This window comes from Hemitrygon akajei, chromosome 6 (assembly GCF_048418815.1).
Source record: "Hemitrygon akajei chromosome 6, sHemAka1.3, whole genome shotgun sequence".
Lineage (NCBI taxonomy): Eukaryota > Metazoa > Chordata > Chondrichthyes > Myliobatiformes > Dasyatidae > Hemitrygon > Hemitrygon akajei.
Genome location: NC_133129.1, coordinates 151024631 through 151037739, shown reverse-complemented (window position 1 = coordinate 151037739; position 13109 = coordinate 151024631). Strand labels below are relative to the sequence as shown.

At 41.6% G+C, this 13109-nt stretch overlaps 1 protein-coding gene across 6 annotated transcripts; it reads left to right on the top strand.

Moving 5' to 3' along the window:
- Positions 1-276: 276 nt before the first annotated feature.
- sinhcafl (SIN3-HDAC complex associated factor, like) lies at positions 277-12880 on the top strand. Of its 6 annotated transcripts, none has more exons than XM_073049566.1 (6): positions 277-355; positions 2474-2621; positions 4422-4521; positions 5240-5363; positions 6757-6907; positions 9930-12880. In XM_073049566.1, the coding sequence occupies exons 2-6, from the start codon at positions 2494-2496 to the stop codon at positions 10081-10083; spliced, it is 657 nt and encodes a 218-aa protein (XP_072905667.1). In that variant the 5' UTR covers positions 277-355; positions 2474-2493; the 3' UTR covers positions 10084-12880. The 6 variants fall into 6 exon arrangements, with proteins under 6 accessions (XP_072905667.1, XP_072905665.1, XP_072905662.1 ...); XM_073049564.1 differs by lacking the exon at positions 277-355 and adding an exon at positions 915-1004; XM_073049561.1 differs by lacking the exon at positions 277-355 and adding an exon at positions 1056-1403.
- The last annotated feature ends 229 nt before the right edge of the window (positions 12881-13109 follow it).

Below are 13109 nucleotides of genomic sequence, written 5' to 3'. Positions count from 1 at the left end.
TTAAACAAAATGACTTCTGGCATAATTATTTTCATTTGCTTTGGCCTAATTGAATTCCCCTATTTACAGATCAGTTGCCTTAATGAAGCATTCACTATTATTTACATAATTCAACCTCTCTTGAGGCCCATGAAAATTAACAAAAATGTTTCTGGAAATCTGAAGTAAAAACAAAAAGAGCTGGAAGGTCGGGCAACATCTGTGGAAAGAAAAGCAGGTAATGAACCTTCCGATGAAAGTGTAAATGATTAAAGAATTTAAAGGAGTAGCTATGTTTTTTCTCTCTCCATATGCCGCCTGAGCCTTTCGATCTAGACAAATCTTTCCAGTTGTGAAAACTTCCCGGATTCAGACAGTAAGTAGCAGGAATGCACAAATCTATTTTAAATACGATGCCAAAATAGAAAACGGATTCTGTTAATATTCAAGTGTAAAATATTGGCCAGCTTCGAGTTACTTCGGGCACTCAGATTTACAGCAAGTGCATTTTTTTTCGCAGAATTGAGACATGCTTTTAAGCCGGCAAAGGGGGAAGGAATTGTTATTTAAAAGCTACGTGGGAAAGGCAAACAAGTCAACCATGCAGAGCAAGGCCTTTGGGGCTTGCTTGCCACTGTTCTAGCATTAGACTCTGCCTTGGCAGTACTACACCTTCCCCTTTCCCATTAATTTCACTGGTCACCATTCCCGCCTTTTGAGGCTGCACCAGGACCAGTTCCACTTTCAGCTGGGAGCGCCGGGATTTGGAGTTGCACGGCCGGTGGGCATTGCATCTGCACCCCGGGAATGTCACCGAGATCAAACTGCAGATCCCGACATGCTGCACGCGACCCAGCCACGGGGACCGGGAAGCGATGCCCATATAAGGTGTGGGACGCCTTATGTTAACGAGCGTTTTCATATGTAAAGGTAATGATAAATACCAGCTGGATGCTGAGCCACCAGTAAGCATGCGCAGCTTGCCGTAAGGATAACAACGCGGTTAGTTAAGTTTTTTTTGTTTGGTGAGTGCACTTGTTTTTTTTTGCATATAGTTCTAAGTTTGGCTTAAGAAGAATGGCATTGCACATGAATGAGCGAACTGCACCTGGGTCCGGGCGCACGCTGTGCTGTCCGCGCTTGTGTTCCTTGTAGATTTAACTTTAAAGTGTCTCATGGTGGGAAGAGGGTGCATGTGTTCAAACTGAGACACAATAGGCACCGTGCGTTTCTTTTGGTTTCATTTTTCTCCTTTTAGGCTCGTCTCGTTGACGATGCTCTGACTATTACTGTAATGATCAATATCGTGAAGTGGAAGTCATCTCCCCAGTGCCGTGCTCTCGAGTTCTGCTGTGTTACCCATCTCCAAGAGGACCTCCCATTTCGCTGGGTCACTGCACTGCAGTGTCTCGGATACAAAGAAGGTCCGGGTGAACTAGGTCCTAAACCGCACGCGTGCATTGTTTAGGCTGTGTGAGTACTTGAGTGGAATGTCTCCGCGTGTGAAGCAACAGCGTGGGATTGCCACGGTGCGTGTTTGGGTTGCGACTTGCCCGTGTGGTCTCCGCAGTGATGGCGTCGCGATCCGCTGATTTGGGAGGAGGGAGCTGGCGATGGGTAATCCCGATGGATTTGCCAGAAACTCTCTCCAATGGAAGCGGCAACTTCCAGTTGTTGCGCCGCGGACACACACACACACGAGTGTCAGCACGGTGACGGTGCGGTGCGGTGCGCTTCGGGCTGCTCCGCCGCTGCTGACCCAGCCGCCGTGCACTCGCTCCCGGCTGAAGTTTATTGTTCGCACTCCGCCCGTGGTTCGAGAGCGGAAAGGTTCAGCGCTTTTCTCCGTTCCCCCCTCCCTCTCTGTCATTAAAGCCGGCTGTTGTGTGCGAGTGTGGCGGTCTCATTGTCTGGGTTATTTTGGGACGCGGAGCTCGGCCTGAGCCGCTGACACGCTGTCAGCCTCCGGGCACACCGGGGATCAGTCTTGGTGCCGCGGCTGCCGGCCACACAGACTGGCGGGCGATCCAGGTCTTCATCTGGATCGGATCGCGTGCTTTTTTGTTGCGGAGTTGTTGGCTGCTTTCTCTTGTCTGAATGTTGTTCTGGGAAAGCACATGGGCTGCAGTCAGTGCGGAGTATGTGATGTCGCAGAGTCTGTGTCGGAGGCGGGTTATAAACTACCTCGCGTTTTTTTAATTGTCCACAGCCGTGTTTTTCTCTGTGGAATAAGGGATTATGGTGTGGGATCCCGTCCCCTTTTCACTGAGGTGGATGCCTTGCATCTTGCTTTCGAGTGCCGGGAAACGTGAATCACAACCGATTGCAGACCCGGCACTAAACAAACAACGTGATTCTGTCACGTCGCGTTAAAACCTGAGTACGTTTTCACTGGGGATCACGAAACGTGTGCGCTAATCGGGCTTGTCTGAGTACACCTGCAGTTTTGAAAAGTCTTTAAAACCCACTTGAATTGATTTTACTTTTTAACCAGAGTGCAGACGGCGGAAGATCATGTTTGGTTTCCATAAATCCAAGATCTACCGGAGCTTAGAAGGTTGTTGTATTTGCAAGACCAAATCGTCCAGCTCCCGGTTCACAGACAGCAGACGATACGAGGAAAGCTTTAAACTTTGTTTTGGGTAAGATATTCTCCTAACAATAGCCTCCCCCCACCCAGTTCACACACACCGCTTTAGCCGCTAGTGCCGGAAGCGTGCAGACTTGAAGCGCACTTCCTTATTGCTACAAGAATTAAACGTCCTTAGCCTCTCTACTAAAGACTGCGCACACTGTATGCCAATCTTCCTTTATTTCTGGTCCTGCAGGTTTTCATAGTAGGGGCAAGAAGTGTGCTCTGGTAAATGGTGAAGTTAACACCCGTGAATATTGGCAGCGCTAAAACTAACAGGAGACCACCGTCACAGTGGGGAAAGTAGTGGGGCTGCGGGGTCTGGGGGTAGGTGAGACGAATCCGAGTTGGATAACGGTCCCAAGCGAATAGCCGTAGTGAGAATGTGGAAAAAGGTCGGATGTTATTGCTGCACCTGCCTTGAGATGAACCAGTCGCCAAAGGAATGAGAATTTTCATCTAAACATGGTCAAATTCTGACAAGGTATAAAGTGTCTTTGTATTTGGATCAAACGATTCACACAGGAACAAAACTATTTTTAAATAAATAAATCCAAAAGGTTCAGAAATGGTTGAAATGTGTGGCACTTTGCCCAGAACAAATACAAATGAACTGATGAATCATTTATAATTGGCTTGTTTAACAATAATCCATAGAATAGAATAGCAGGCGCTTTGGCCCACTGTGTTTGCCAATCTATACTAATCTCATTTGCCTGTGTCAATTCCATATCCCTCTATGCTTTGCTCTTCCAGTACCTCTCAAGATGCCTCTTAAATGTTGATAATGTTCCTGTCTCCTGCTCCTCTTTCAGCTCATTCCAAATAACTTCTCTTCGTATGCAAAATGTACCTCTCGGGCTCCTTCTAAACTTGTCCCCTCATTTCCTGGCTTTAATTGTCCTCTGGTTTTGCACATCCACACTGTGGGAAACAGACACTGGCCACCAACCGTACTGATGCCTCTCATAATTTTAACTCTGCCTCTCACTCTGGATTGGATATTCCTGAAGGAGTAAGACTTGAGTTACCCAATCTTTTCTGAGAACTCAAGCCCCTCCATTCAGCAAAGAGACTGGTTGGACCCAGACCTCCCCCCTCCTGCATATTTCAAAGGTGTAGTTGGAGGACAGGAAGAGATTCCAAATTGAAGGGTGAGTTCCACGAAGGAACTGTCCATATGTCATTCACAGTTGGTTGGCAAAGGTGGTTAATGAACACCTGGGAGCAGTTTTCTACCACTTTTGGCTATTGACATTACCCTGTGCAAGTATCTTCAAATAGATTCCACACAGTTAATTTGGAGCTGTTGGAGTCCACTTTCAATGGAAGTGAGAATCTTGAGTATGTCATTCAATTTGGAAGGTTTGAATGCAGACAATCGGAATGTGGGGATTTGCATAACGCTAATGGCATTAATAAGAATTTAAGTAGGCAAGTTAAATCAAAATGTGTCATAACCTCTGAATCTATTTGTAGCCTTGGTTGAAGTTACTTTTGTTGCTCAACCAAATATTTTGGTATGATGAACTCCTCAGACAGGCCTTGGATTAGATTGACCGATCATTCTATTTCAAATCCTGGCTATGTTATGGTTGTTATATATGTGTATACGTGCAGTTATATTTTGTGGCTCTGACTGCTGTTGGAAGGTAATGAATTTTAATGGATTAATTTTCCATGCACTGATTGCATTTTTTAAACTAATTACTTGAGATTTTTAAAACAAAACTATAAAAGAATCGGCTCCAAATTGTAAAATCTTGTAAAATTGACTACTAGAGTAATTAGTGTTTTTAATTTCCCACAGTTTGATAGAAGCTCGGGCAGGAGATATCTGCAATGCCTGTGTACTCCTGGTGAAGAGATGGAAGAAACTGCCTGCTGGATCCAAAAAAAATTGGAGTCATGTAAGTGTTGAAGACCTATGTTGATGTGTATTTGTTGTCTCTGTCTGAAGATGAGTAAGATTTCTTCCTGTGTTTTAGATCTGTTTAGTATGTGTGCACTTGGGGTGAACGTGATTGTCACTTGCAACATGCTTATTGGTCAACTTTAATTTTATGTGATAAATCTTTTTATTTTAATCAAATCTAGTTTGTTAAGATTCAAAATGTGTTCTGTAAATTAAATTGCTGTCATTAGCCAGCTTTGATAATAAGTATTTGACTTTTAAACAGAAGATTTGGATCTGATTTTACCCTTCAGATAATGGCAAAATTTGCAATAATCTGACTCCTGTCAGTGAGGAAAGCGTTTCCATTTTAGTGCATGGTGAAAGCTGATTAGTCCAGGGATATACAGTTGTTTGTAAACTTTAGGGGCGGAGTTGCACTTGTAGTAGTGCTGTGCATTGTCTGTGAGTAAGTGAGTTGGACCAAAATTTATGTTGTCATAATGTGGAGATTTATAAATTGTCTTTGTCTTTATTCAATGAATGGTATGCATCAGTTAAACATATGTCATTGTCAGAATTATGCTCGTTTGTGAAAAATGACCTTTCCTCATTTTTAGTAGATTGGCCTCATCTTTTTATTGAAGCTACAGAAGCAAATGGGATTTTATTTTAATTCTACCTGCCTCTTCCCTCCTATCTCCACACCCCCCCCCCCCCCCCCCCCACCTTAGGTGGTTGATGCACGAGCTGGTCCCGGCCTTAAAACACTTGTGAAGCCTAAGAAAATGAAACCTGACAATATTGTTAAAAAGAAAAACAAATTGCGACGACTTCAGGAAAAATTTAAAAGACAGAGTAAGTCCTTTGTATTTGTTTAATTGTTAATGATTGCTTTCACGTGTGACTCCTTCCCCTGGTCTCCCAACTCCAGCTAGGTTTGAATGTTTTGACAAGTAAATGTGGCTTTGAACTCCTAGTTCTATGGAATAGTTCAGTCTGAGTATTGGACAGCTACTGGCTTTTACTTAAAATACATCTACTTGTCATGTACTGCACAGTCGCTCTGCCTAGGATCGTGTAGGATGGAGTGATAACCCCTCAGTTGTGACATAGCCCTGTTGTCAAATTCTCTGGACCACAAGACAGTAGTTGAACTTCTCAGTGCTATCGCTGAAGATTATAAATGACCTGGATGAGGAAGTGGAGGGTTGGGTTAGTAAATTTGCTGATAGCACAAAGGTTGGGTGTGTTGTGGATAGTGCGGAGGCTGTCATACAGCAGGACATTGATAGGATGCAAAACTGGGCCGAGAAGTAACAGATGGAGTTCAACCCAGACAAGTGTGAGGTGGTTCAGTTTGGTAGGTCAAATATGATGGCAGAATATAGTATTAATGGTCAAAGTCTTGGCAGTGTGGAGGATCAGAGGGATCTTGGGTCCAAGTCCATTGGACACTCAAAGCTGCTGCGCAGGTTGACTCTGTGGTTAAGAAGGCATTCAGTGCATTGGCCTTCGACAATCATGGGATTGAGTTTAAGAGCCGAGAGGTAATGTTGCAGCTGTATAGGACCCTGGTCAGGCCCCACTTGGAGTACTGTGCTCAGTTCTGGTCGCCTCACTACAGGAAGGATGTGGAAACCATAGAAAGGGTGCAGAGGAGATTTACAGGGATGTTGCCTGGATTGGGGAGCATGTCTTATGAGAATAGGTTGCATGAATTCGGCCTTTTCTCCTTGGAGCTACAGAGGATGAGAGGTGACTTGATAGAGGTGTACAAGATGAGAGGCATTGATTGTGTGGATAGTCAGAGGCTTTTCCCCAGGGCTAAATTGGCTAGCACGAGAGGGAATAGTTTTAAGGAGCTTGGCAGTAGGTACAGAGAAGATGTCAGGGGTAAGTTTTTTTTTAACACAGAGAATAGTGAGTGCGTGGAATGGGCTGCCGGTGGTGGATGTGAAAATGATAGGGTCTTTTAAGAGACTCCTGGATAGCTACATGGAGCTTAGGAAAATAGAGAGCTATGGGTAAAGCCTAAGTAGTTCTAAGGTAGGGACATGTTCATCACAGCTTTGTGGGCCAAAGGGCCTGTATTATGCTGTATGCTTTCTATGTTTCTATATGACTTTTTTTGTTTGTTCAGCCCTACCAACTACCTGTTATTTAGTTATCCTTACTCTTTGTTTCCTTGCTAATTTTGGTGCCTCCATTTATATTGTCTGTTTTAAACATTTGTATTCATGTTGCACAGATTCAGATGCACGTAGCACAACATCTAGTATTTCACCTTCCCAGTCGCCCACCCACAGCAACCAGTCTGATGATGCGTCTGATACAGAAACCCAGAAAGGTCTTTCCTTGGAACCAGTCTTTTCATTCCTGGATCTGACTTACTGGAAAAGGTAATTTAGGGGTTTAACTCTTAATTTCTCTTGGCAACTGTGTACAAATCTGACTTGTCAATGGCTCTCAGTAAGATTTTTTTTGCTGTACTATTGAATACTTCCTTCCATTTGTTTTTCGTTATTGTTGCAGTGTGGCATTAAAGGACAATAGCCTGTTACAATATTAATTTGTTCCTTGTGCCCGTTTGTTTCAATCTTAGATCAAGGTGTTGGACAAATTTTCATATGCAAGCTGCCAACAGTGAAATATTCTTTTCATGAGCTCTTTGAAAGTGAGCAGGGTGCAGGGCAGGTTTATTTTGAGTGGGGGAAGTTGGTAGGGAACCAACAGAGATTAAAATAAAACCCCTTTTCAAGTACTGATAACTTATGTAGAGCCTCAGACTCCAGACATATATTTAAAATTGGTTAAGCGTTTTAGTGTCAAATTAATTAAAATTTGGATAGCTTTCTGAATTTGATCCTCAGCCAAAATTGCAACATGGCCCTGGATTTTAGACTGATGTACATTAACAGAAATGTATGCCGTTCCTGCCATTAACTTAGATCACAGCTGATCGATATCTAAGCCTTGTGTCTCTTAGGTTAAAAGAAGATAGATTGAAGCCTTATTTTAGAATTCAACTAAACGTATGAACAAGATATAGATTAAGTGAAATGACATGGCTTAATTAACAGAGCAGTTTTAAGGTGCTTGGAAGTAGGTACAAAGGAGATGTCAGGAGTAAGTTTTTTTACACAGAGTGGTGAGTGCATGGAATGGGCTGCTGGCAACGGTGGTGGAGGTGAATACGATAGGGTCTTTTAAGAGACTCCTGGATAGGCACATGGAGCTTAGAAAAATAGAGGGCTATGGGTAATCCTAGGTAATTTCTAAAGTAAGTACATGTTTGGCACAGCATTGTTGGCTGAAGAGCCTGTATTGTGCTGTAGGTTTTCTATGTTTCTAATTATTTTCAATTAATATATGTAGCGTTTGTGCAAACTAATTTGTGATCTGGTTTATGGATGTTGAAATATACTTAAAGTCCTTCATTTTTTGGAGCAGTTAGAAGATTTGGCTGGCTACAGAAGGCAGTAGGCACAGTGTGACTCTGGAGGTACAAAATCTCTTGACTGGCTTGTAAGGCACAATGAGTTGTGTCACATGGATCCATGCTAATGTCTCAATTCTTTTTTTAACTTGTATAAATGACCTGAATGAAAGCACTGTTGCTAAACTTGCTGATGACACAAAGGTAGATAAAGTAGGTTCTAAGGGGAAAAAAGGAGGCTACTTAGAGCAACAGGATTAAATGAGTGGGCAAATATCTGACAAATGGAGCATAAAGTGGGATAATGTGTTGGCAAAAAACTAAAATGATGATATATTGTAGAGTTCTGAGATGTAGAAGCTTTTAGATGACCCAGTATTTGATGTGCAAATTGTAAGTTAGAAAGCAGAGAGAATCTTGCTCTTTAATGAAAGGGGAATTGAATACAAAGGTAGGGAGATTATGGTACAGTTAAATAGGGCATTGAAGAGATCCCATTTGAAGTACCTGTACTATGTATAATATTGGCCTCATTATTAAAAGAAGGCTGTTAATGCTTTGGAAGCAGTTCAGGGAAGGCTTATTATACTTGTGCCTGAAGTGGGCAAGATGTCTTAATCGTAGTTGGACAGGTTAAACGTGGTTAAACTGCTGTGGCAGAATATAGGAGAGTGAGAGGGCTCTTGATTGACCCACAAGATCCTGAGGTGTCTTGACAGAGTGGATAGTTCTTCTTGCAGTGGAATTTAGAACCAAGGTCAACCATTTGGGTCTGGGGTGAGAACTTTTTTTTTCCCCAGAGTCCTTGAATATTCTTAAGACTTCAGTTACCTTTCTACAAACAGATAAAAGGTTAGTGAGGTAAGTAGAATGCATAGTTGAAGTTACGCTCAGATCAGCTTTGATCTTAACTAATGGGGCATGTTTGATGAGGTTTGGCTTGTCTGTTGTATGCTGCCTTGCTAATTGAGCCATACATGTGGTTATATATTGTTTATCCTCTCTCCCTCCACTCCCCCCCCCCCCCACCCTGTGCTGTGCCTGCTGTAGCAATAATAATCAAGTGACTGTGTTCAGTATTGCAGTGATAGTCATTAATTTTTACCTTAAATAAGCTGTTATGGAATGTTTTTCCAAGGCTATTGAGAAAAGGTAGGATAGAGAATATGATGTGTTAGTTAAACTTTCAAAACAAACAAGCACAGAATTACAAATCTAGTGGGATATTTAAAATGTAGGCATCTTTGTGGGACCTTCAGGGTTGTCATAGCCTGGGGAGGGGTGTTAGTGGGGGAATAAGTTCCCACTACCTATTAAATACACCCAGTGCTGTGCATCTCAAGTTGCCTCTGACAGCCAAGTCCACTTCCTGGCCTTCACATGTGGTCCAGCTACTAGGCACGGTGGAACTGACAAGGCAAGGTGCAAAAGTGGGTTACTGATGCCTTAAAACCAGTGACTTAGGCAAATGGGGCTCGTCAGCCATGCTTGGCAGCTCATCTAAGATGAGAAAAATTTTGATTTCAAATCTTTGCTGCCTTGTGACTATACCTGCTCACGGGGAAGGCTTTGGGAGTAAACCCCAAGGGGAAAATCTGGAGCTGGTGTCCCCAAGGCAGTTCCAACACTGACTGGCAACTCCTGTGACGCCGCTGGTACCAAACTATTGATCTCTGCCGTTCCCTTGGATTCTTTAGCTGTGTGGAGAGGGGTAGCCTGTTGCACGGGCAACAGCTTGTTCTCCATATTGTACTGCCCTGGCTGATTTACATATTGATGTAGAGAGCTATCAGTGTCCATAGTTGACCCTGCCCAAGAGAGGGCCTCCAAGGCATCTTTGTGAAAATTTACACAGACTTTTGTTACATTTACAAAAATTTGAAATTACTCTCTTTGACTGGTTAGTTAAGTAGTGAATTGGAGCCTTGGTATCAGTCAGCACTGTTTGAACTTCAAGAGATTAATTTTGTTTTTCTTTAACACAGGCAAAAGATTTGCTGTGGCATTATCTACAAGGGTCGTTTCGGTGAGGTGCTAATTGATCCTCGTCTTTTCAAACCTTGTTGTAACACAAAAAAGGACTCTGAATCTGTGAAACAGGCTGAAACAGCACTTCAGATTATTCAGGAAAATTGGTAATGTGTGCTGCAGCGACTGGATTCTCATCTCTGGTCACTTTGCCTGTATTTGCATCTTTGTCTCCAGTGGCAGACTTTAAGTATTTGATACAATTTTATCAAAGTCAAATCATTTCTCTCGATCAGAGACTGCTTGAAGCAGTGATCTCAGTTTTATAAATCTGCAGTGTCATAGTTATTTTAAAAGTAGGCTAGTCTTTCATTGAAGTTCCATTTGAAATCTCCAGGTATATATTAGAAATGAATTTTGTTGTCATAATGTTTAAACACAATGAATGGCTATTTTTGTTAAAGCAGCAATTTAAACTATAGCTGTGTATTTCTGGAAACATTTTTATTTTGTATTTTAGATTTGTCAAAATATATGTTACTGTTCATCTAGTCATTCCTGCACCCCAGCTTGGCCTCCTGAGAGGTTGAATCAATGGATTACCTGGTCTTTATAACCAGGGTTGCCAAATTGTTCTGGTATGTGAGCTGTGCAATAGATTTTTTGTCTTTTGATACTATACTGGCAGATACTCTTGTACAGTAACAACCTTTGAGTGTCCCTTAAGTCACTGGAAAATTGGGGGAGTGTTTTCTGATACCTTCCCCAGTGTATTTTTGATTATATAATCTAATTCTTTTTAAGAGTAAAGTCATGTGAAATAATTTTTTTTGTATTCATTTTACTGTTGTTGTAGACCAGCCTAGTAATGGTTATTTTGTAGAGGAAGATTTTTATATGACTAATCTTTGTTTTTTTTTAATGTATAGAGTTTTCAATGAGGGGGTAGAATTTGCTTTTTTTACTCAGAGTAAGAGAAGAACTGGAGTAAAGTATCATGTGGATAGTTCTATGCACCAATTTCTCCACATTTGGGTTAGAAAAATAATTTGAACTAGATAAAGTACAGTTTCATCTCTTGGCTAACGTCTAGACATTATTTTCTCATGGTCTCTCATCTCCCTGTCTGTTTTCTTTGTCTTTCTGTCTCTTTGTCGTCTCCTCTCTATACCTCTGCCCCTCTCTCTACCTCTTACCCCCCCCTCCTCTTCCTGAATTTGTCCTACTTGAAAAAATATTAGTTGTCTTGTTTTGGTTTTCCTTGCAAGTTTGCTGCTTGTTTGCTGGAGGGTGGTTGTGAAAGAGGGCAAGAGTTTCCTTTGACTATCCTTTGTCATTTGGTGGTTGGTTGTCTGAGGATTTTCCGAGGGTTGGTTGCATCTGTGTTTTAGTCTGGAAAAAGACCATTCTCTTGAACCTCTGAACAAAGTTGGCTTTGTTAAAGGTGAGGACTGGTTTTCTTGTGTTGGATTTGGGGCTTCTCAGGCTGAAGGAATCACCTGTAAAGTTAATATTTTATGTCCATCTGTGAGTGTCCTCGAGGTAGGCGGTGAACTAATTTATCAGTTACTTTTGTTCTGGAGAGCGTAATCTTCCAGTGCTGTTGAGCCGGGGATCTCCGGATTTAGACCCTGTCGGTGAGATATTAGCTAATTTGGCAGGTCGGCACCTTGGAGGGGAACCTGTAAGGGTGTTCTGGCAAGCAAAGAGTTGTGAGCTTTGGTTTTGCAGGTCTGCCACAACATTTCATGGTCACGTAGTTTGCAGTCTGGTTTGGGAAGTGCCGTTGGACTGGATAAGGAGTTGCACTGCATTTTTATAGATGGTATCCACTGCAGCTATTGCATGCTGCTGGTGGAGGGAATTAATGGTTCTCATTGGTATTGAGTGCTAACCTATCAGGCTGTTTTGCCCTGGATAGTGTTGGTGTTGCTGGAAATGCACTGGAATTGATGCTGGAATTGTCTCTTAATTGACTTCTGTTCCAAAGATGATAACCCCGGTTCATCTAATCTTTCTTCATTGTTGTTCTTAGCAACATGCTTGTAAATTTCCTCTGAATCCTGTTCAGTGTAACCACATCTTTCCTGTATCACAGCGATCTGAACTGTACACAATTTTCAAGCTATGGCCTAACAATCATTGGATAAAACTTTAGCATAACTTCCGTGAAATGTGCCTCGGCTAGTAATGGAACTATTGTCAGTTCTAATTGAAATGTAGAGTTTTTTTTCATACAGAGATTGATAGTGCACTCTGAACTCTATTAAAATGTAAGCTTAGATGTTGAAAATGTATCGTTTTGTACAATTTTAATGGCACTGGAAATTACAGACCCTGTCATTGACCTGTGTGCTTTAGTTCTTTGGAAGAAATTTGCCAATTATAATTGATCAATTACTCTTGATCTTGACTTTTAATTTGCAGGTTCACAGGCACCCTGGTTTTCGGTCCAGATCAGCAAGGAGAAATCTATAAATGATAAATTACCTGTTGTGAATTGTACATTAGGGCTAAGATTTTTTTAAATTTACTACTAGAGTTGCCACAATATTGTGATGCTTTCTTTAGGAAGCTACATCTACTGTATTAGAAATTCACTTGTATCTATTCCTTTGGGTAATATATAAAGTTTAATGATTCTGTCATTGCCTGGTTTTCTGGTAAAAACTTTACCAAATGGATTTTTTAAATATCTGTGTGCCTTAGTAAAATCAGTGTAGATGCATGTAAGATTTTGGTTTTATTTCCTAAGATCTGGCAGAAACCATTTTGTCCATTGTTATTTATTTATTTATTTGAACATCCCACAAATACATTGTTATTTACCAGAGTCCATATTCATTTCCAAAGTCTTCAAGCTTGTGCACTTTTGCTAAATAAAGCTTTTTGTGACCAACAGCTCCCATATGGCTGCATTTTATAGACACTTGTAATACTTTTATATTTAAATAAAAATGTACTGCAAGATGACACAAAATCATAGTAGTTTTTGTTCTACAGTGAGTTTGCTTCTGCACTGATGGTATAGACCTTCCAGCTTGAGGGAGACATTGTTGCAGGATGAGAGCTGTTTGAAAAGAATAAGTCTTGTCGGGAGTGAGTTTTAACTAAGCCAATAAAATGAAGGGAGATATGAGCAGAGCAGCCAGTGTCAGAGTGTGAGGCTTTAACACAACAGGCTGGGCTGAATATAG

What these genes read in the sequence shown, in the direction of transcription:
- sinhcafl (XM_073049560.1), top strand. Translation starts at nt 1,593, where the DNA reads ATGGGTAATCCCGATGGATTTGCCAGAAACTCTCTCCAATGGAAGCGG. An exon ending in GGAAAAATTTAAAAGACAGA is followed by an intron (nt 5,364 to 6,756) that starts GTAAGTCCTTTG and finishes CATGTTGCACAG; the next exon opens with ATTCAGATGCACGTAGCACA. An exon ending in GATCTGACTTACTGGAAAAG is followed by an intron (nt 6,908 to 9,929) that starts GTAATTTAGGGG and finishes TCTTTAACACAG; the next exon opens with GCAAAAGATTTGCTGTGGCA.